The 22771-nt window shown below is 41.5% G+C and overlaps 1 protein-coding gene across 1 annotated transcript in view; it reads right to left on the bottom strand.

The window, feature by feature from the left end:
- The window catches only part of LOC102312882 (neuropilin-1a), a 92089-nt gene that overhangs the window by 60613 nt on the left and 8705 nt on the right, over positions 1-22771 (bottom strand). Inside the window, exon 3 of the mRNA XM_005918025.3 lies at positions 3355-3536. Coding sequence (XP_005918087.1) covers positions 3355-3536 — 182 coding nt within the window. The remainder of the gene's footprint in view (positions 1-3354; positions 3537-22771) is intronic.

The raw sequence follows: 22771 nt of genomic DNA, 5'->3' as shown, positions 1-22771 counted from the left end.
GTGATTTATGATTTGTCTAAATTAAACTCTTGGCACAGTTCCATGAAAACCTAGCGATGAAGAGCGGTGATGATTAAGATCAATCACCCGCAGAAGAAATACTAAATAGACCTTGTGGTGAAACGTCTCTGCAGCTGTTTCCAGTGCAAAGTGCAAGACTTTTTAAACCATTTTTAAAGGGTCTGTTTAATTAAATTGCATATATATTTGGGGTTATTAGTTACAAAGTTTAGCTAAACCCAGCATTCATTCTAATGGTCAGTAAGGAACAAAAAAAGAAGCCTATGAGACGGTTTCGACTTCTCACTTGATTTATGGCCTCATAATAAGACCTAATTATGACCTAATGAGTTTATAGCCTCTCTCATTAGTTTTAAGTCTTATTTAATATTCTTCCTCCCTTGCTCCTGGTTCTGCCAGAGGTTTTCCTTCCCACTGTCGCCAACTGTATTATTATGCAGCTGTATTATTGCAGGGTCTTTACCATGCAATATAACGTGCCTTGAGGTGACTGTTGTTGTGATATTTAATAACAGCCTATATAAATAAGCTGTTATTATATTTAATTGAATGAATACAAGAAAATTGCCTTTTAGTGTAAAATAAATGAGCAAGAAGCTGTTTTCAGTCACGATGCCTGGTTTCACAAAAAAAAGAGGGCAACGGCCAAAAGGCAGGAATAGGTGACATCGCACGGCTACTGTGTTAAAAACTAGCCTGTTTTTAACCAAAACATTACCACCATCCATCTCAGATAAAATTATAAGAAGTTGTATCTGTTCTTCAAGCAGTCGGCTCATAAGAGCCTGCGAATCCCAATCTTCACTTTATTTAAGATCAAAGCACAAATTTTTTGTGGATCTTTAAAAAGATCCTTAGAGAAAAATGCTCAGGACCAGTGTTCCTTCCATGCTAATACTTTGCTGACCCACTTTTAAAGATTTATTACACCGACTCTCTAATGACATCCTGTCATTCATCAGTCACGGCTACACTTTGTACCCTGAAATTAAAGTTGATACGAGCATATTTTTAAAGTTTCAGAGTCAGGAGTCGGGCCGTACTTTGTAGTTTAGAGAAGAGACAAGTGAAGAGCCTGGAGGAGCTTCAGTTGGAGCTGGGCCTCTAACCTCCCCTCATAGTACTGCCGTGCACCTCGTTAAAGAACAAAAGAGCACTTGCCTATCCATTTTTCACAGTACAATGGAGCACTTGCTAACTTAAATCCACCTGGGGATTGTTATTTCTGGATGCCGTTATTTTCTGAATGGTTATTGCTCTCTTGGGTACAAACAAAAAACGAAGGGGAATCTCACACATGTTCCCTTTTTATCTGATTTATCTCCAGTCCCCACTGGTGAAAATTGAAGTGGTCACAGGAGACTTGTCATTTTGGCGGCTACTCAAATGGACCCTGGAGGAAAGACCAGATACAAATGTAGGACATGGGAGCAAGGTTCCTTCCTTGAGAGGGAGTGTTTATGTAGGTCTATCCTGCTAGCATCCTGTCCATCTGGGACTTGGTGTTCCTCCAATGAATTCTGGGTCTTTGAGTTTGTTTGGCCTGCAGCTATAGAGGTCACTGTACCAGAGGTTCAGCTACAGCTGTCAGGCAGACAAACCCAAAAATATTGTTAAACCCTAATTTTAGAGAAAGCCTCTTGCGGGGAGTGAATTCCAGGTTTTATTGACTGTTGACGCTGCAGCAGGTTAGTGAAGTTGCACGCCTTTTAATGCTTATTGGTGTTAATAATAGATGCACTTCCATACTTTTGATTATTTTCAGGTCATTTCTTATCTCTGTTACTGTCATGATTACATTAACATACAAATTGTTATTTACTCACTGCAAAAATAATACACATGAAGCATCTACACAATCATCACAGTAAGAATAGACTTTCCTGATTTTATAATTTATCAACTTTACAAAGCAAGTGTCACAAACATGTTGACACCACTATTTAAAAAAAGTGTTTTTTCCAGAGTTTTTGGTAAATCACTTCATTTAAAGTTCACTCCACTCACTGTGCTTTCCTGTCCAGTTTTAAGTTTAGGTCAAGGTTGGGCTCATAATGGCTTACTTTTATTTTCTCTTCCAAGTATGTTTCTTTAACCGGGAAGCTTTTTTGTGTTACTTGTGGTTGCTATGGTTACTTGACCAACTTCTTCCTGTTTTACTTCCTTTCAGTAATCCATAGATTATATAAAAATAACCTCTGGGTCTGAAAAGTGGAGCCAGTGCAAAGCTTACTCGAATCTGCATTCCTACTAAAGGCCACCAGGGGGTAACTAATGGCTACTAATGTGGATACACAAAAAACCTGAGTGCATTACTTAATTTACAATGTTAAAAAAATATTCTCCTAATGGGTTTAAGGGTCTGAGTTGCTAGTTTTACATCCTATTAAATACAATCTGATGTTCATTTGCTAAATTATAGTTAAATTTAGAGTAGTGCCATCAGTGTTTATCTTGTTAAAATGACGTTAACACCATAACCGAATCAATGCGGTAAATCTCCATTTGCAAGTTACACACACACGTGGATTGCCGTGTGTGTGGGGCTGGACGGCGCTAATGCGTTAACAAGCTAACCCCGCTAATACGTTGACGCCGTGCAGCCCCACCTACGGGGCAATCCGTGCTAACTCGCTAATGGAGATTTGCCGCGTTAATGCCGTTATGGCGTTAACGTCATTTTAACGAGATTAACGCTGACAACACTAATTTAGAGTAAAACAGAGGAGACGCAGGGTATGCCACAGGGCATGGCTACATTGTTACTGAAAAGTCACTGTGTCCCTCACTTGCTACATTCATCTACCAAAAGCATAAATTCGTAGTCAAGATGATTTTAGCAAAAACACAGGTCACATGATTGCGGTCTTTTTTATATGCAATCTCAGATAATATGATTGCTTCAATGGAGCTTAAAATTCGACTAAGTTTGCAAAATTACTGCGATAAGTGGCTACCATAACTACCATAAAATATAGGCTGTATTTGCTTTTCAGTCACAGAGGGCAGGTATAGCGATTTTGTTCAATTTGTCATCTGCTCCTGCATTTTTCCGCCCTAATAATATGTTAAATGGCTAAAATGGTGTTCAATTCAGACTTTTTCCCATTATGTATGACAAGGTGATATATAAAACTGATCCAAGAGCAACAGAACAATCACCTGGATATCTAAAACTACATTTGAATTTAAAGGGGCCATTTTTCACCAGGCGTATTCAGCACATTCATTTATGGATTTATGTAAAACAGCAGAGCCATTCAGCTCATGCTTTTACTGCTGCTGAGCAGATAAAGCAAGGACATCACAGCAGTTCTGTTTGAAACTACACACCTGTCTTGAAGACCTCATAGCGAACAGAGAATCCCGCCCCGTGGGTCTCGTAGTCAGAGACAAACTTGATGAGGAGCTGGCCGCCGGTGGAGATGATCGGGGATGGCGCGATTTTCCCGCAAAACTTTCCCAACATGGGCGAAGACTCATCACCGCCATTGTAAACTTCCACATAGTCGTACCTGTGGGGGAATCAGAGGAGATGCACGTTCAGATTTATGATCCTGCAAAACAACAACTGTGCGCGACTTTGACTTTGAATTGTTGAGACCGAGGATGATTTTTATGTTCCTGTTGATTTGCTTATTAGTGAGGCATTTTACTGATTATAGGAGGGACTGCCAGCTTACTGCAAATGTTTAATGAGGAGGGGAAGTGAATTTGTCTTCACTTCCCCTCCTTGCTGTTTGGCACACAATAGTAACTCAATGCATTCCTGTTGTTAAAAGGAACAGAAATAAAAACTCCCACAATGCAAGAACAGGTCCTGCCTTGTGTTGCTGAGACAGATTTATCTATTCTTGAATGCATTTTCATAAATACTTTGATTCCGACTGCTCGAGGAGCTGAGGGGGCACGCCCATACTGTGAAACCACAACAAAGGAAGAGCATATTTGTCGTTCTCAAACATGTTTTGTTGAGCTTCTGGATTTCGACTGAATCGAGGCGTTTCCCCAAATACCACCTCAGCTGGCTGGCTTTGTTTGAAATGTTTGGGGTTTTTGTCCTTATAGCTAATACTGTTGTAGGATTAAACGGTCTCAGCTGGATAATGTGCTCTGATGCAGCATTGTAATTAATGAGGAATGTAACTGTTTGCCTAGATTTAGAGCCGGTATCTGGATGGGCTGTGCAACAACAGGTAGCTCACAAGGCAGTATGATATTAAACAACTCAACCTCAAAAACGGCGTATGGATCAGACTTGTGTGACTCTAGAACGTCTGCACATTCATATAAAAATGATCTTTGCTTAAATCTAACCCCACGTTGCGATCCATATAGTCACTGGACTTCATCTAGAGTAAAAAAACGAAAGACTGCGCATGTTGTTTCTTTTCACGATGATAAGAAAACATCAGCTCTGTCTCAAGTATGTGTGGGTAAATGAAAAGAGAATCAGATGCAGGAAACTGTAGCGTGAACAGAATCTATGAGATCGGACATGAGGCTTCTCCGTCTGGGAGTCAGAGGGACACCACAGAGAGAAAGAGAGAGGCAGAGATAACAGGAATATGAACACATGGCAGGATGAAGCACCGGGAGGCTGCAGGGATCCCACCGCGCACACCGAGAGACTTCATCAGTCTCTGCCCTCAGCGTGGACCTCCCACCACCGCTGCAGACTCATCCTTTACCAGCCGACACCCTTCTGTCCACCCTTCGTCCGCTTTACAACATCTCAAGTCTGTGTGTGAGTGTGTAATCAGTAATACGTGTGTTTTTGTTTATCCAAGGCCATGTTGTGAAATACTCTGCACATCAACTCATGTTATTCAGCACCTTAACTACACTTTTAAGGGTCGAAATGAGTAAAAAGTGGATGTCTGGCTATATGAATACACTTGTAAGTGTGTGTATGTGATGATAATCATCTCTTTGTGCTATGCAGGAGCTAAAATAAATAACTGGGCCTGAAGAAGCTGCACAGGTTGTCTGCTCAGATGCAAGCTGGTTGAACAGATTCAAGACCACATACACCAAATGTGACGAGCCCATCGTCAAAACAGGGTTTGAAAATGAAACATTTTCTATTCATATCAAATCGATTGCTTTCAGATCAGATTAGAGTAAGCTATAGTGCACAAAAATACTGGATTTAGTCGTTGTTGAATAAAACATTTTGTCCTTGCTTGCTAGAAAACAGTTACGCTGTGATTATTAATTCACTGCCTAAGAAAGCAGATAATCCAAAAAGTGAGTGCTTTAGGGTCGAGGTCCAGCTCCAGTGTTTGCTGAAATGCTGAGACAGAGGAGATTTTATGGTATTATTTAATTTTTTTTTCTTTTTTATTACTTGCAAAATTGTTGTTTAATCTACACATTTTGTCAGCACTTTATTATAGTTGTAATATCATCATTATGCATGCATCTCTGTGCACCTAGGAGCTGTGTGATGTTGTGTGCACTGGATTTCTTGTTTGCAAAGGTTTGATGGGCCTCCTTTACATCAGAAAAAAAGAAACATTATGAAGCTCTTCTGCAAAGTTTGGAATTAACTATTAATTTCACAGGTTTATATGGTTTATATCAGGTTTATATCGCATCTGTATTATCTATAAGTCAGTTTGTTTCTCTCTCTAGGAATAGATCCTGAACTCAAGGAAACAACCTGTTTAAAGAAGGGATTTAATAATAATTTAAGAGCGTGTGGATGCTGCACACAGAGGTCGGCCTCATCCTAAACGCCACAAACACAATCTAAGTGTGTGGGAAACACTGTTAAATTTCCTGTCTGGCTGTTATGACGGGAAAACCCACTGGAAATCAGCTATACTGCTCAGACTGCCTCCAGCATCGGCACTCAGAACATGTAGGATGTGAAAGAAAAAAAAAATCATTACTCACTATTCACTTGTTGGCCTTTTTATACTCTGCTCTTCATGTCCTTGTTTTGACATGTATCTCTTATTATTTCTACAGTGTCTGAAAGCGTTAGTAGCTGTTTTGATTAGTGCTTTACAAATATTTCGCACAGCAGAAATATATGATGTACAAAGCCTCATCCTTTCAAGGCAGCAATGGAGGCAATTTGGGATAAGAAGAATCGGAGCTGATATGTGTAAAATAAAAGAGCGGCAGAAGTGGGACGTGATTGGCTGTGCCGTCCTTGAGTAAGACAGAAAATCCATAAGAGCTCTAGGGTTTCTGTTTTGAAGCAAAGTTTGACCTCTGACCTATCAGACAAGTTTTCTTGAGGAAGCTGGAACGAATATGAAAATATTCCTTTAGCAGCTTGTTGGTCAGAAGCTCGTAGATAAGACTCACATAAATCAGAGTTCTTCCCCACAGTGATGCATATTTAAAACAAAAACAAGCTTCCCCAGATAACCATGACCAGTTTAATGCGTTTGAACCAGAAACGATAAACACACCTATGGCTTTCGCACAGAAACTTAATCGGTGGGTTTTGACTGGAGCTCGTCTAGACGGTTAGCTTGACTCAGACTGCTGACTGATGATTTTCCTGATGGCTAACAGCATTAGCGTGCAGGCAGAGAGCTTGTTAGGTAGTAGTTTTCAAAGAGTCTCCCCGTGAGTCTGACAGCAGGGCTTTGTTTTCTCTCCTGTATCTGATGCAGACATCTTGATTTAAAGTTTTTTGGTCTCTTTGTCTTTACGGTGAGGGAAAAACAAAGCTCCTGTGCATCAGTGTGCACAGATGTGAGGATGTTTCTAGATCAAATCTTACAAATCATAGCAGTGATTATAGGTAAGGTCTTGAACAGGTGAGCAAAAGTCATTTAGTAAATTATAAAAAAAATACCATTTGGATATTTTATTTTCTAACAGTGTAAACTGGATTTATTAAACAGCTTTTCTTGCCTTTATTAGATGGTTAAAAGTGGAAATACAGACAGACAGGAAACACAGCATAACAAGGTAAAATAAAGGCTCACTTTAGACCAGGCTCTCCCAGGACACCTTTAAATCTGCAAACATTTAAGGACAATGGCTTTGTACTTTCATCCACCTAACAATAACATATTTGTAAAGAAATCATACAGGATCAGTTGCTAAAGAAATGCCACAAAATTCAGAATTTTACACCAGCAGGCAAAGTAGAAACACAGTCAAAGCCCAAAGCTGCCCAGACGCAGACTCTCTAAGCTCAGTGAATTAACAGGCCCCAAGTTATTTAACTAATACGCCTATTACGGCAGCAAAAACCTCTAAAAACATGATTATGAAAAGACAGCAGCATTTTATAAAAAAAATGAATGCTTTTAATTTTAATGTTGTGAAATTTACAGTAGCTCTCAGACAGCTCAGGGGACAGATGAGGTTTTCTGTGTTTAAACAGGGATACGTTCGCCTTGGGTGTACAAAATCTGCTCTTTCTCCTTTTCTGACTTATTTTCCTTTTGTCTCTGGTCGTACTCTGCATGCGTTCACAGACGACTTTACATGCCCGGTGAGAAATGGACTTAAGTGCTCACTTGTAAAGTCTTAGTGCCGACGGTGATGTGTAGGTGATGGCATTTTTATTCATAGCATCAAACTTCCTCCCAGCTCCTCCACCTCTCCCTCCCTTGTCCTCCCTTAGAAAGGCTCATAAAATAACAGGGAGAGCGAGGCGCACAGAAACTGTGTGTGTCTGGTGTGTGTGGCTGCATGCAGATGGCTATACTCACTCCCTCAGTCACTGCAGCCAGTCCTGCAGGCAGTGAGTGTTTGCACAGACAGCCCGTTTAATGAAGTGGGTCTGTCTCTTCACACTCTAGTTAAGGAGAGTCTCTCAGTCTTCAGCCCTGCAGCCTCCTCTCCATCCCCTCACATCACTCATTAACCACACCGGCTATTCATGCCCTCCAAATGCAGCTGTCCGTGGCAAATGCCTTGCTCAAGGGCAAAAATGCTTGGCATTCCATCTGGAGGCCCAAGAGCAGATGTTTAAATTAACATTTTAAGCAATTAATGGATGCACTTACTGACCGTCATGTATAGAACAGGAAGTGCATGTGAAGGTTAATAAGCAAGTAGAAGAAGAGCAGAGGAAGGTGAAGAGGTGGATAATAAAGTCGCAGGAGCTTCAAGAATTAAACAGTTTCATAAGAAATATGCGACTTTTTTGTCCACTCTATAGCACAAAGAACTCATAATTGAACAAAATCCAGTGTAAGCTAATACTTGTGCAATTTCCCCCCTCAGAAAATTAAGGGAGTGTGCCCCAAGGAGCCAGGTCTGTCACTTTTATAATTACGGTTTGATTTGATTGCAAAAGTTACAAGATGAAAGAAGCTGAAGGTTAAGATTAAACTGGTCTGCATCTCTATTTTGGATGCACTTTCTCAAGTTTCTAAATATGTTTGGAGACTATGATTATTGAAAGTTTATGAATTCATTTGGAAAGTCTTTACAGATATCCATCTTACATATATAACCACCTGACAAAATCTATAAGGCGAGGACGCTACAGTCTTAACTGCAAAAGAAAATGACTAAGCGGTGAGACTGTGAGTGCCAGTTCAGCTCGCTGGGTGAACAGGTGACCATATGCCACACGGTCGGAGTGCAGTAGGGTTTGAGTCCAACCTATGGCCCTTTATGGCAGCGCGGTGTGGCATCCCCTTCTTTGTTTTTCCACCTTTTGGCTTTAAAACTAAACAAAGTTGAGACCTAACGTGTGGTCTTAACCTAACAGCAGTAACAATAACGCTATATTTTAAATGATGAGAAATGGGCAACTGAAAAATAACGATTATGCAGAGGTGTCAAAAACTGCAGTTACTCCAGTGGCCACTAGAGGCTCTAAGACAATTCTCATGTGTGCCTCTGTTAAAATCCCCAACTTCAACAAAATAACATGTTTACAGCTTGGTACAAAGGTTTAGTACAAAGTAGCTAATTTCTCCCTTTATAACACTCGTATGGGGGGTGAGCTGCTGTTATAGCTCATCTGTGTGGATTTAGTTAAAGATTAAAGTCTGGGCGTGTCAGCACAGGCAGCAGCTAAAATGGATAGCTTGGCCTATGCTAGTCCCATATGTCTATTATTTATGTGCAATAACAACATGCACTTGCATTTTTTTTCTGTACAGTCTATGGAAACGGGGCGGCTAGCAAAATTTCTAACAGGCCTAACTGGGAAAACAAAGATGCGATTTCACTGATTAAAAATAATTTCCATTCAGTTGAGAAACCAGCTAAAGCATAACAAATAAACGTGTCACAGTATCACCCTCGCAGATAAGTAATCTCTGTTACGGTAAGTGCAAAGAAAACTGTTGAGAACAGTGACCATTTCGTTCTTCCAGCGCTGCCAAATTTAACACAAATGAGGATGTGGCAGATTACCACTTAAAATAAATAAGATCCAGACATGGAATGGGAATTTTTCACACAGCCCCGAATTCCTTCTCACCTCTTTCCCAAGCTACTGGAGTGCTGAATTGTAAGCATGCACCCTCGTTCTGCTCTCCAAATGCATTACAACTCATTAACATGCTCATGGTGCTGCGTTGTATTGCATTACCCCTGTGGCTAACTTCTTACAGCACATCTGGAACATATCACAGGAGCATTTACAGAGTGAACTTTGAGCTGTTGCTACATTCACCTCCTGCAAGGCGAAGCTGAAGCTGGGAATGACTCAGTGTTTCTGCAGAGCGCCGTCACACCTTCTTCTTTGACATCTCTTTATTTTAACCAGATCCCTTTCCTTTCGTCTGGATCCCTCTGTGCAAACACTGCGCTCCACCTTCCTCTCCAGACATTAAAAGGTTCTTCCAAAAGCTTCTCTTTCAGTCATTTTCAGGTGGTAAAGTTTGATCAAGTACTGTAATAAACTTTTTGGCATGCCCACTTTTCTCCGACAGCACCCATCTCATGCACTGTCTCATCCAGTGATTTCCTTCATTAGTCTTTAACAACCTCAGCAAAATATTTTTGGACTCAGCAGCAGGCTGAGAGCCATTGTGTCGATAACACTAAGACAGTACTCTGTTTTTAAAAGGGTATCATGCCCTATTCTCTAAATTTAACAGGTATTGTCATGCATCATCGTCCAACGGGCCTAAAGAAAATTGCATAATGCAACATTTTTTCTTTCACACCCAAACAAATCTACTTTTAATGTATTAAGCAGCTAAAGCTGGCAAACTGTATATCCTGAATAATTACCCGAAAATCCGTCAATGCAAATTCCCTTTGCCTTTGTAAACAAGAACTGCACTGAATACAAGGCAAAATTGTCAGCAGCCTTTACATCAGAAGTTATCTTCTGTTACATCCTTTTTCCTGTTCATGAGTCATTTAGGACTTTTTACTCCAGAAACGATGGCGCACACACCTTGAATGCTACATTTGATCTGTGCATCATTTCCTAGGTGTATCTAGTTAAACTAGGTGTAAATAATGGATGTTGCTCACTGGTTTGTGAAGTTCCACATTGATTTTAGCATTTTGGCTGATGTTGTTTTGTCTTTATGGAGCCAGAAGTCAGCATACTTGAAGAAGGTGAATAAATTATGAGCTAATGCATGCTAGTTTGTTTAGCAAGGTGCAGCCATAGTTTCCTCCACCATAGAATTCAAATAATTTGGTAATATTCATATTGCACATTCATATAAATCACATACAGATGTATGACGTGAATTAGCACAGGTTATGCCCACCTAACAGGTTCTCACTCCCAACGCGTGATATACTGACGATTCGTCACGTCCCAAGGCATTCCACGAGAACGTGAAAGGTGACCTTCCGCGTTCCTATGCTACACGCCGGACTGTGGATGAAATCGAATAGATTTATTCCAGCCCTAACCTTATCCTTAATCTTAACCACCACCTTAATCGTGTTAGATAGTGTTTTCCAAAGTGATTTAAGTAAAATAAACGTACATGTAGATTCATTCCAAAACGGTTCTCATGTTCCTCATTTTTCTGAACTCGTAATTTAGGGACACGTTGGGTGGCCGGAACCGTAATATACTGACGATTTGTCACCTAGCGTAAAATGTTATGCTTTGAGAGTGAGAGTGCGTTTGCCCACCAAATACCACTTAACAAACAGGCTACACGCCTAATCATAAAAAAATTAAGTCTATTAATTATTGATACAGCTCAACTATTGACATGTACATTAAGAAAACATATGGAGTGAGAACAAAACTGTGGAAGCTAAAATTGTTTTTGTACCAAGCAAGGAGAATGACTGTTTCTGCTGTGGACAGTTTAACATGGGAGTCAATGGATTGTGTGATTTGCAAAACCAACTTTAACCTCCTAAGACCCGAACTCTTCCGTGCATACATTTTTAATTTCTCTTTGGTATTTGGACATATTGGGACCCGATGAATATAAAAACAAAGAATTACCATATTTTTTTTAAACCTGTTTTTTGTTTCTAAGAATAATGAGAGCCACATATGAGGATATTCATTTAGAATTTCAATAGAACAGTGGCAGTATAATGTCCTCGTAAATGGATATCAGGCCCTTGTAGAGCAAAATTTAGTATTTTGGTATAGACAACCCAAAATATGACGTCCACATATGTGGACGCCAGGTCCTAGGAGGTTAAGTGGCCAATTGAAGAACTTCCCTGTTGGTTCAACAATGGGGGCACCACACAGTGCTGTCTAAGCTTGACTGGAAAAATAATATGTGAGGAAGGACATAAATGTTCTAACGTGGTCCCCAAATTCTCTCGGATTTTGTGCATACCACTGAACGTCTGTCAATAACAAGCTTCTTGAATACACAAACTCAAAACTGTCCATTAAAACATTGTTTTCTCAAGTGTTTTTGTTGCTTCAGAAAACAGACTTACGCTCATTCTCCCAGGATTCAAACTGACCTCGAATCTCTAAATTACACGTCTGACCCTCAACTATAAACCGAGTCAACTAATTTAATGGCTTTCCTTATTGATAACAGCTTTCATCCCTAAATGCAAGCCAAGCTCCCACAGTGTGACTCTGTGAACACATTTTTGTCCTTGTGAGTAATGCGCACACACTCGCACGCGCACACGGGGGGATGCTGAAGGCTACAATGTTCCGATTTTGTAATACATGAGTGGTTTCTGTGTTTAACCGATAAACTCAGCCTGACCAGTCGCTCTGCTGGGAGGCTACAGATGGCACATGTGTGTGCGTGCGTGTGTGTAGTGTCTGAGCGCGTGAGCAGAAAACACACTACCATGCCACCTGTCATCACAAACACACACCAGTCCATCCCTCTGCGTTTATCACCTCCTCCGTGTTCATCAAGAAATCGACATCATCTCCTGCTCGCTGTCTTACTCACTCGCTGCAGCTCAACTCATCTCCTTACAATACTCTTAGTCATTCTTCTACTCACGCTCACGTATTTTGCATAAATACTCACTTGCATTCATGCCATCCAATTACTCACAACACACGTGTCCATTTTTAAAAATTGTGTTCTCCCTAACTGACACAATATATTCCTTAACAGCCCCACTGACTCGGTACAACTGCAACATGACTGTTAGATGCCACCAAATCCTTTCAGGCATGCAAACCACTGGCCTTCCAACGTATTCTCAACCCAGTGCATCAAACGCTGTAATCTTTCAGTAGCCATTAGTGTTACAGAGAGAAGCTCGAGCTCCGGCGTCAATGCCTTGTTCCACCGGACATGCCCGGGACGATCAAAGCTAATGCTTCTGTTCGAAAAACTGACAAAATATGCAAGACAGTAAGTAGAACAAAAAGAATATGTCATGGTCCCTGTCAGGCCCGGTCAGCCCTACAAGGCGACATGTGTTTGTTTTAAAGTTTTTCTCTCTCGCCGCTCTGCCTTCCCCACACACCTGTTTCCAAACACGCATCTATCATGTTAGTCCAAAAAGGCTAGGCAGCGCCTGTACCACCTACGACAACTAGGGAAGTTCAGGGTCTCACCTGTGATCCTCAGGACTTTCTATACAGGCGCTGTGGAGAGCATCCTCACACAGAACATCACATCCTGGTATGGGAACAGCTGTGTCAAGGACAAAAAGCTCTTCAGAGAGTGATCCGTACAGCAGAACGCTGCTGCAGGACTGCTCTCCCCTCCCTACAGGACATTCACACCAGGAGATGCTGGTCCAGAGCAGCTCAGATATTGAAGGACCCGTTCCACCCCAGCAATAAACGGTTCCAACTTCTGCAATCAGGCAGAAGGTTTGGCACCATCTGGGCACCCTCAGGCCATCCGTGTGTTAAATCAGGACATGCCCCCTCCCCAATCAACCATAACTGACCGAGACGAGACTCGTTGTTATTACATTCTCATATCACGCCTGATCCTCAGGCTTCCCAAATTTGAACTGTAAATTTCCAGATTGTTTATTTAATTTAATTATCTTAATGTATATAATTCATTCACTGCCTGCACATAATGTCCTCTTTACTTACTGTATATAATGTTTTCTCTCTCTTTTTGCACAGTCAAGGCGCGTATCAGGACACATTTCACTGTGTGTTGTACTTGTATAACTATGCACGTGACAAATGAAAGATCTTGAATCTTTCTATGCCACGTCTTAAGGCCGGGACTTGGAGTCTCTTGTCACTGGATGATTGTGCTAGACACGTTAGTGTAAAATCCCGGCTTCGTGAAAATTAGAAAAGCTTTCCTTGGCGAGTTTGTTTCCTGGTTGTGACCTCCGTCTCTTGTAAACCTCTAACCCTGCGTTTTGGAACCCTGAGTGTGAGTTGTTTGGCGTGGCTGTGTGAAGATTTCCCCCCAGCGGAGCGAGCGAGTGTGGAAGGAGCGTGTGGAACTGTGTTTGGAATATGAGTGTGAGAGGACCTGTGGACCCTGGCACCCCCGACTTCTCCCCACCTGTATATATTCTGCACCTGGTATTTTTGTGAATAAAGAACTGTTTAATTGTGACTTTCAGTCTGCGCCCGACTCCCATCCGTTCACCGTGACAGAATAGCGGTGTCGTCGGCTATCGACAGAGAGACAGATTTTTCTCCCATTTGTTTTCGCCGTTTCCTTTCATTCGAACCTGATATTTGATAGAAAACGATGAACTTTCTGGGTGTGATAAGTGAAGCAAATGTTGAAGCGCTTTCTTTGGTGCCAAAAGAGTTCTGGTTGCATAGAAGACTTTGGAGTCGAGTCAGAAATGAGGATTATCCAGGCAGTGCTCATTGGCTAGCAACTTGTCAATCCCAATGTCCTCAGTTTGACAGTCACTAAGCTGGTTAGGCTATGAATGCTCAGCTCGAAGCTTCCTAACGGGGCTTCTTTAACTGACTCTACAATAGAAAAACTGCACATGGAAAGATGGTGCTATAGTGGTGCTGAAGGTGTTAAAATGTGATGCCAAGCTGTGCTAACCAGGACAAAAGCTGCTCTCAGTGTTACAGTGCATCAGCAGAGGACTCCAGCTAGGAGAAAATTGCCTGGCTGTGAGACTGTGCTGGTTCTTCACCAGATGTGTTGATAAACGTGTATCATTGCTTCTTGAATATCCTTTTTACATGGTCCAAAGATTATGCATGTAAGGGTTTAGAGAAAGCGGTTGGCAAGTCTACAGTGACAAGTAAAATATGTGGTGTCACATAATTCATCACTTCTACCCGACCCAGCAGCTTATGCCAGCCTTGAGATTAAGAATAGCATCAGAAAAAATGACCTAACTCTCAAATTCAGCAGTTAAGGACACACTTATCACAACACAAGAGTCATTTCACATCTAACAGACTTAGATGATCAATGGCCATAGCTGCTAATCAAATACCCTGAACCTAAATGCAAATTTGGTCCTAGATGACAAATTGTTCATGAGACTCTGTAACTGAGGTATGATGATGAATCTCAAAAACTGAGAAAACATATTAAAGCAAATCCAATTTAAGCCAATAGGATTAAACAGTCACAAGAAGTTTGCCCAAAAAATAAATTGGGCCAAGCAGCCAAAGTATGAATATCCTCATCCTTCACCTCGGCCGTGCAGATACAAAGCCACGGCAGCGCAATCCTTCTGGGAAATTAAAACGGAGGCGAGGAGGAGGTGGAATTTGTTCTCATTTAGGAAGCCTTAATCCGGCAGAAAGGGGAAAGAGAACACCGTTTCCCCCTCCGCTTTCTTAGACAGACTGTTTAGGGACCCAGAAGGATGAAATGAGATTTGCTGCAAACTCGTCTGTGTTTAATGTGGAAAAGGTGAAAAGAACGAACGTCAGAGTCGACATTTTGGAGAGTCGGAAAGTTATTCTGTTGCTCGAAGTGCTTTTGTTTTATGAAAAAAAAGATGAGCTAAAGCCTGTATGTTTTATACAAGTAATAAAAATCCAGGTGTTTCCTGTGAGCGCAGAAAAGGAGATGAAGTTTAATCAGCTTCATAAAATTTGCTACATCCTGAGTATGCCTGGGTAACTTTAGACTTCAATAAACACAGCAGGGCGTTTCTGAGTCTGAATCCTGAAAAACTCCAAACTTCTCACTTTGTACCTGAGAGATTTGGGAGGAAAAAGACCCTTTGTCAACCGACACTCAATCCTCACCTCTCTGAAGTGATCCGGGGTCAAAGCAATAAACACACTGTCACTTCCACTGCACTTTGACATGCGTTAGCACTCGACAAGTTCATTTGCATTCACAGAGAGGCTTTCCCCGCTATACATTCTCCTCTCTAGTTTCCAAAAACATGTGAGATTAATTATCCAACCCTATTCAGACACAAATATAGAAACTCTAGCAGGGATTGTTCAGTGTGCAGCGATGGACGCTTGCTGACAGACAGACATGGAGGCAGATAGAGAGATAAAGAGCAAACACTCAGAGGCTGCGAAACAGTCTTCAATCTGACAGAAAGATGATACCGAGCAGAACTGCCTCCTGGTATTGGGACTTAATGACTAACATTTGGAAAATAAACCAAGTTATATGGAGATTAGCCCATTTGCAAAATTGGCTTTTCAGTAATAAAAACATAAACACCCAAATGAGTCTCGTGTTATTTGAGGATTACTGTTTCTGGAGCCCCACGCTAACACTTTAGCAAGATGAATAACAATAGGATTAGAGTTTTTAAAACAACAGCATGTTCTAATTGGAAAGCTGAAACATTTCTCATCATTCAACAACCAAAAAGTTGATGCACATTCTCCAAAGAGCCAAATAGAACTACATTCTCCTCATTCAATTAACACTAATCGCCATTTCCCATAATAAAAATGTTCGGCAGTTATAACCGACGTGTCTTATCTGTTCATCTAAACACACCAACTATTGCCTGTTATTGCTCACATAAATGTGCACTATACTAAATTTTAGCAAAGAACAGCATAAAATATCTCTGGTGACTAATGCAGCATTTCCTGGGGAGTTTCCTTGATTCATCAGTCTAGTTCAAAACTACTTACAGCTCATTATGCAGAGTCACCTACCCCCACTCACTGTGCTTTGCAATGTATGCAAAAGTTAAACTAAGAAAGACACAGACACACTGCACTAAAGTTTATTCACATGAAAGTAAAGAATCAAGTTATTCTCAAAGTTTTTCTAGATAGTAGCAACTAGTGTTGGGAGAAATCACTGGTTTTCTTTGGGGCCACATTTGAACTTGAATGGTGGCATCGATTCTGGTCTGGCTGCTTTAACTCAGCCGCAGGTTCACCTTATATTGGCCAAATGTCAGGTAGGTTACGGCACTGTAGCTCACAAAATATTTGCTGTTGTTCACGTCAAACGTAGCTCAAGACTTTTGGGCTGCAAATGAGCTGTAAGTGCAGCACGTAGCTCAGATTAGGCCCAAATGTGTCTGTTAGCTGGGCTGGGTCAACACAATGAATGCATTCATTCATACATGCATGCATTGGTCTAATTTTTAATTCGTGCATATATCTGTGTGTTTTTGCTTATGCCTCCCACACATTTCCGTCTGTTTATCATCTGCCCGCAAGATGTGTATCTTCTGCCTGCGTGTCTCATTCAGAGGTCACTCTGGATGTTTCTACCCAGACAGATACAACACATTCCTTTACAAGCTAAAGAAGAAAAAGGCCGTTGTCCATCCCGCGACTGAACTGCCATTCAGGCTGCACTGAGGGCTGGTTCCCTGTTACGCATATTTAGAAGCCTCTCAAGCTGCTCGTCCTCCCTGAAGGGGGTCAAAACACAGTTTGACCCCTTGACTGACCTCTAACCCTCATATCCCGAGCCTGACCTGTCCTTGTTTTCACAGAAGTCGGATCGAAACTGAAGCACGAGGAGTGAAGTCGTTACGTTTGGTGATGAGGAGCAGTGCGGCCACTTTGATTTTTATGCATTTAACAAACAAATCACAAGGATTCTTTTCTCTCTCTAAAGACATGTCTGGGAATCCTATTTTACAGGTGTCTCAAAGTTCACACAGGGGCATTTTTACACCACAGCCAACTGCTGGGCCAGACCCCGTTTTCCCTGAGACCTTTGCTGAAGTGTGAAAGCTGCTCTGGCTGGACTTCAATCCAGAAAAACTGTCTTAAGTAGATTCTTATGTGCTGTCAGGAACAAATAATCCAGAAGTAAAGGGCAAAAATGAAGAGACTGTGTATTGCATTTGTACAAAAATACAGAGCAGCAGATTTCAACTTTGATTGCAACACAATTCTATGTTGCAACCAACATTTCAGAGAAGAGTCTTGTGTATCAAAACAAACCTGAATAATCACTTAAGCCGAGCTGAAACCTGAAAGCCTCTTAAGATTTAAAGGAAGCCATATCCAACCAGCACCCCATGAAATATAATCCTAAAGGCGATGCTTATACTTAAACACCTCTTCGGATAAAAATCGCCAAACTTATTCAACCCATCCAGCAATTTATGACACATTTATTCACTACCATCTGTCATTTTAGTGGTTACTGTGTATCAGATATATTGAAGTTGAACAGAAGATTAGATAACAGCCAGAAGCTTTGTAAAAAAAAAAGAAAAAAAAAAAAGAGTTCAAAAGAAGCTTTATCGTCACCGTTAAATCCAGCTGTTTACTCTGATGGATGCCCTCTGATGCCCTCTGATGTATAAGTGTGTGAGTGTGTGTTGCTTTGAGGACATCTGGAGTGTATCAGCGAGTGTGTCCTGTAAATCCTGTGATTGCAGCTGTGTGTGTGTGACATTGTCGACTAGGTTCCCCCTTTCTCCCCCCTGCAAGCTCTCTCCCTGCTAATCTGCTCGTTAAGGATCTAATCTGACATGTGTTTTCATTTGTGTGTGAAAGTGTGAGTGTCTGTCCGTGTGTGTAGTTCACTGATGAGTCCACAATGGCTCTGATTACATTCACAACATATTGTTAGTTTTATTGCGCGCGCGTGTGTGTGTGCACGCACTTGACTTTGTGTTTGCTTAGCTGGTATGTGCGCTATTGTTTAATGCCTGCCTTGATACAGTCAGTGTGAATCAGTGTTTCCATATGTGAGAGCTGATTCACAGAATTCGGGGCCTGTAATTGTTTAAAAGAGGAAAATCTAAACAATATTAACTTACATAAGAGAAACAATAGCAGGATTCAGAGTTCACCCTTCCTCCTATTACACAAATATTTGCTGCTGAAAGAGAGAAGTCAGCTGGTGAAAGTCTGTTTGTTCGCCAGTGTTTAACCTCTGTTCGTACTAAATGGTGGATGTCAATTATTGCATTCACGGCTAAATAAATTCTAAAAACCTCGCACCAGCCAGCTCTGTAAATCTGTCAGTTATTGTAAAGTGCTTCGGTGTGTTTTTCCTAAAAGAAATATTTATTTTTTCTTTTAAAGGCCTCAAAAAGATCCAATCAACCAAACAATCACCGTTAAAAAACTCAAAGCTCTGAGTTCTTTGATTGAGGTGTCTCTTTATGCTCTTTGTAAAGGTTTCCTTGTATTCCTTGTTTTTTTTTCCTGCATGACTTTATTTTGAGTGCAGGGTGTCCTTAAAGTTGTTTGCATGATTCCTATGAGCTTATCAAAACTTCTAAATCCTTCATAATCTTATAAATTTAATCTGAAGCTCCTAATTAGGAGGCATGAAAACAGAAAACTCAGTTTCACCCTCGATTGTCAGGTTACCCCTGCTCATGGCTTGCAGTTAATGAATATATGAGATCTTTGAGAAGTTACGTGCAATATCTGGTAAACAACAGAGATAAGGACTCTCTGTTTTCTGGTTGTGTATGCACACATTTCTATCTAAGGCCACTACATCTCAGTTATTCTGGGTGCTCACGACCCTTTTTTAAAAAGCCGATTCTTACACCTTCGCAAATATCGTCTTCTATGATAACGTGGTTCAGACAAAAGCAAATGCTGGTAGGCTGTAATTTGGCCAGTTATCGTTTTGTGTTTGTTTTTTGTCAAACAGGGCCGAGAGCTCAGGTTGCACACGGTTTAAAGTTCGCCATCATTTGTCAAATCAAGCAGAGAGGGAGAGCATATGGCGAGCAGGGGAGAACGTGGGATGAAAACATAGCAAGTGCACACTGAGTTCACAGGGAGAAGAGAGCAAGACGACGGACAGAGAAAAAGAAAGTAATGGCAGGAGGCGACTGGATCAAACAAGTGACAGGACAGCCTGAGGGTGGAGGAGGTGGAGAGAAACAGTGAGAGGTCTGTCGCTGAGGTCAGGATCAGACTGACCGTGCCAACCAGCATGACGCTCGCTGTCTCTCTGAGTATATTGGTGCCCTTCTGATCTCTTTTTCATCCTTCTTTGCTTTTATCACTTCACCCTCTAACCTTTGGCTTAATCTTCATCTCTTCTTATGAAGCAGATTTTCCCTTTTCTATAAAAAGCTGAACGTTTTTTCTGACCACACAGGATTAAACGATCAAACTTCAGTCCTCAGTGTGTATTTCTATTTCTATTGAAGCTTAGTGCTCTTTTTTTTTAAAAGAAGAAAGCATGCAGTTTTTTATGATTGCAGCTATTGTTAGATCTGTAGAAGGAACATTAAGTCTTTGTCTCTGTATCACTGAGGATCTCTCAGCATGCAATCACAGTGTTGGTTGTCGGCTTCGGCTCTCCGTCACTCTCTGTGTAGCTACCACGCAACTCTACCGAGGCACGCGAGTCCACTGCTCCCGGGGCCTCTTGTTGCCCCCATCTGCACCCACATGCATCCTGCAGTGGAGGCTGAGGGCTGTCAGGGGCCACTATGAGATTGGCTTTACAATCAAAAACAACCACCAGCTTTAAGGTGGTCTGCTTTACAAGTTTAAATAGTCCCGGTGTGCCTGCTATTTTTACAAATGTACTCGAGAAATCACAAATTTGTTTGTGCATTACTGAAAAAAATGGAAATGATATTACATAAGACACTACAACTGTTCATTCAGAATGCAAACATGATGACGCTGACTTAATCCTCATTGTGCTTTTGTGCTTTAAAGTTACAGATCGCAAAAGAACACAAAAACAAACAGCTAAATTATTTTTGAAGGCTCCCGCCTCAATTTTTTTGGGCCACAAGTCACTCGTGGAGTGACAGCAGCACATTCAGCCTTCCTGTTTTGTGTGGTCGCTGTGGAGCTGAAAAATACAACCATCTGGAAGGGAGGCTTTTATTTTTCCTCTGAAAATGGCAAAGTCAGAGTGAATGCTGAGAATTCAGAGCGCGGGGCGGGTGAAGCGATGCCTCGGTCTAAAGCCACAAAACAAAGGATGACATTCGAGACGACGTGTTTTGATGTGGTATAAACGCACACTTTCAGAAGAGGAGGGAACAAAGTTCGTTCAAATGTATTCATATATTCGGTAAACACCCTTTTATCCACTAATCGTGTCATGCTTCTCTCAGTCACCCAGTCGCCTATATGTAATTTTTCATCAGAAACACTCATATCTTGCCAGTCATTTGTCAATCTATCCATTCTTTCTGACATTTATTCCCATCACACTGAATTCCATCCTTTTATCGGCCCATCCATAAACGCGTGCGTCCATTAATTTGATTCTACCATCTATTTTATACCAGGGTTTGTTTCCTGTGGAGGTCCTCAAAGCACCTAATAAAAAGCCCAAACAAGCTTCTCCTACACTCCTTCAGTCTGTGTAACAGTGTCGCTGCCCATCACACTTTCTTCTCTTATTTTATTTTGCAATAAAGCGTATTTCAGTCAGGACCTCTATAGTTATTTCCATCTGCAGTAATTTATATCTGGCTGCCTAGCTCTGTCCTGGGGCCTCCCTGACCCTCCATTACGGGAGGAGAGCATACCTCCCAGCCGTTCCATGTGCATACATATAAATGGAAAGATGCAGAAGGAGATAGCAGCGGCAAGACCTCATTACAGGACGAAGCAAGTATAAGTAACGACAGACATGGCAATGATTAAGTAGGACACGCCACGTAAAGGAAGAAGTGGAGTGAAAATGTGGGTTGCAAAGCGACAATAATATTGTCTGATCTACCTTAAATCTTATATATAACTCTTACTGGTCTTGCCTTAAAGCTATATTAGTTTTGCTGACTCTTCTGTGTTGTTGCCTAAAACACTGGGGTCAACTAAATGAAGCTTATGCATAAGTTCAGTAAGGAAGATCTGCAATCACTGATCTGCCTGCTTTCCTGGCTGCTTTTGTGCTATGGCTTTCCCATGCCGGACTAGAGCAGCGCAGCTACTGAAGGACCCGTCCCATCCTGGCAACAAACGGTTCCAACTTCTGCAATCTGGTAGAAGGTCCGCATCATCCGGGCAAGGACAGAGAGACTCAAGAGGAGCTTCTATCCCCAAGCTATCCGGGCCCTAAACCATAACATCCCCCCCAACACCACACACGCCCGCCCTCTCACATCATCCATAAGTGACTGAGACAGGACTCTCTTCTAGACACTCTAAACCCACCGGCACAATGTACATTTCAAATTCTTTTAATTTGAAATATGTTCAGATTGTCTATTCTTATTTAATTCACTTTATGTACTTTTGCACAAGTCGAGGAGCGAGTCAGGTTACATTTCACTGCGTGTTATGCTTGTATAACTATGCATGTGGCAAATAAAGAATCTTGAATCAATACCGACACCATTACTCTAGTCCGATCATCTAGTTGTCCACCCTGTTTGAGCCAATCAGCCTCAGCGTCGCATGGTTTAAATCTGTGCTCTCCGTCATTTTCCTCCCCATCTCCACCTCAGACACCTCAGCCAAAGCTCTATTCAACCCATAATCTCCATCTTCTCCACCACCACCAGCGTCTCGACTCCGTGGGGTCCTGTTCTAAATCCTATCACCGCTGGGATTCCTTTCAGCCACGATGGGCCATCGGCGTCTAAGCCCCAAATACTTTATTTTCTCTATCTTAATAAATCATGTTCAATTCCTCCAAATGATCTCTCCTCAAATGTTCCTGCAAAATAGAAAAGAAACAAGCTTTTCCAATGATCCATTCTTCATTTATTCACATCAAACCATGCCTCAGCAAAATATATATATAAATAAGTGAGACATACTGGGAATAATAATAGAAATGAGAACGTGAAATCAACTTTGAAAACACGAGCTCCACCAACCATTACACACGCAACACAAATGCCCTCTAACAGTACGTTTCCATTCATGTGACACCTCCGGGCTACGAGATGTCGGTCCTGTGACTGTGTCTCTGCTGGGGCATTTTTCTGACTTATCATGAAGCGCTTTGCCTCGAGACAAACTGTAAGGAGCAACTGGTCCTTCCGTCACACTCTGGAGGAACTCTATTTTTCTCCCTTTTTCCTTTTTTCCTCTCCCCCCCCAGCCTCTCCTCTGTACGATGACGAGTTCGCT

This window comes from Haplochromis burtoni, unplaced genomic scaffold (genome assembly GCF_018398535.1).
Source record: "Haplochromis burtoni strain Fernald_Lab_line unplaced genomic scaffold, NCSU_Asbu1 Contig_27, whole genome shotgun sequence".
NCBI classification, from domain to species: Eukaryota; Metazoa; Chordata; class Actinopteri; order Cichliformes; family Cichlidae; genus Haplochromis; species Haplochromis burtoni.
This window is presented reverse-complemented; position numbering and strand designations above follow the sequence as displayed.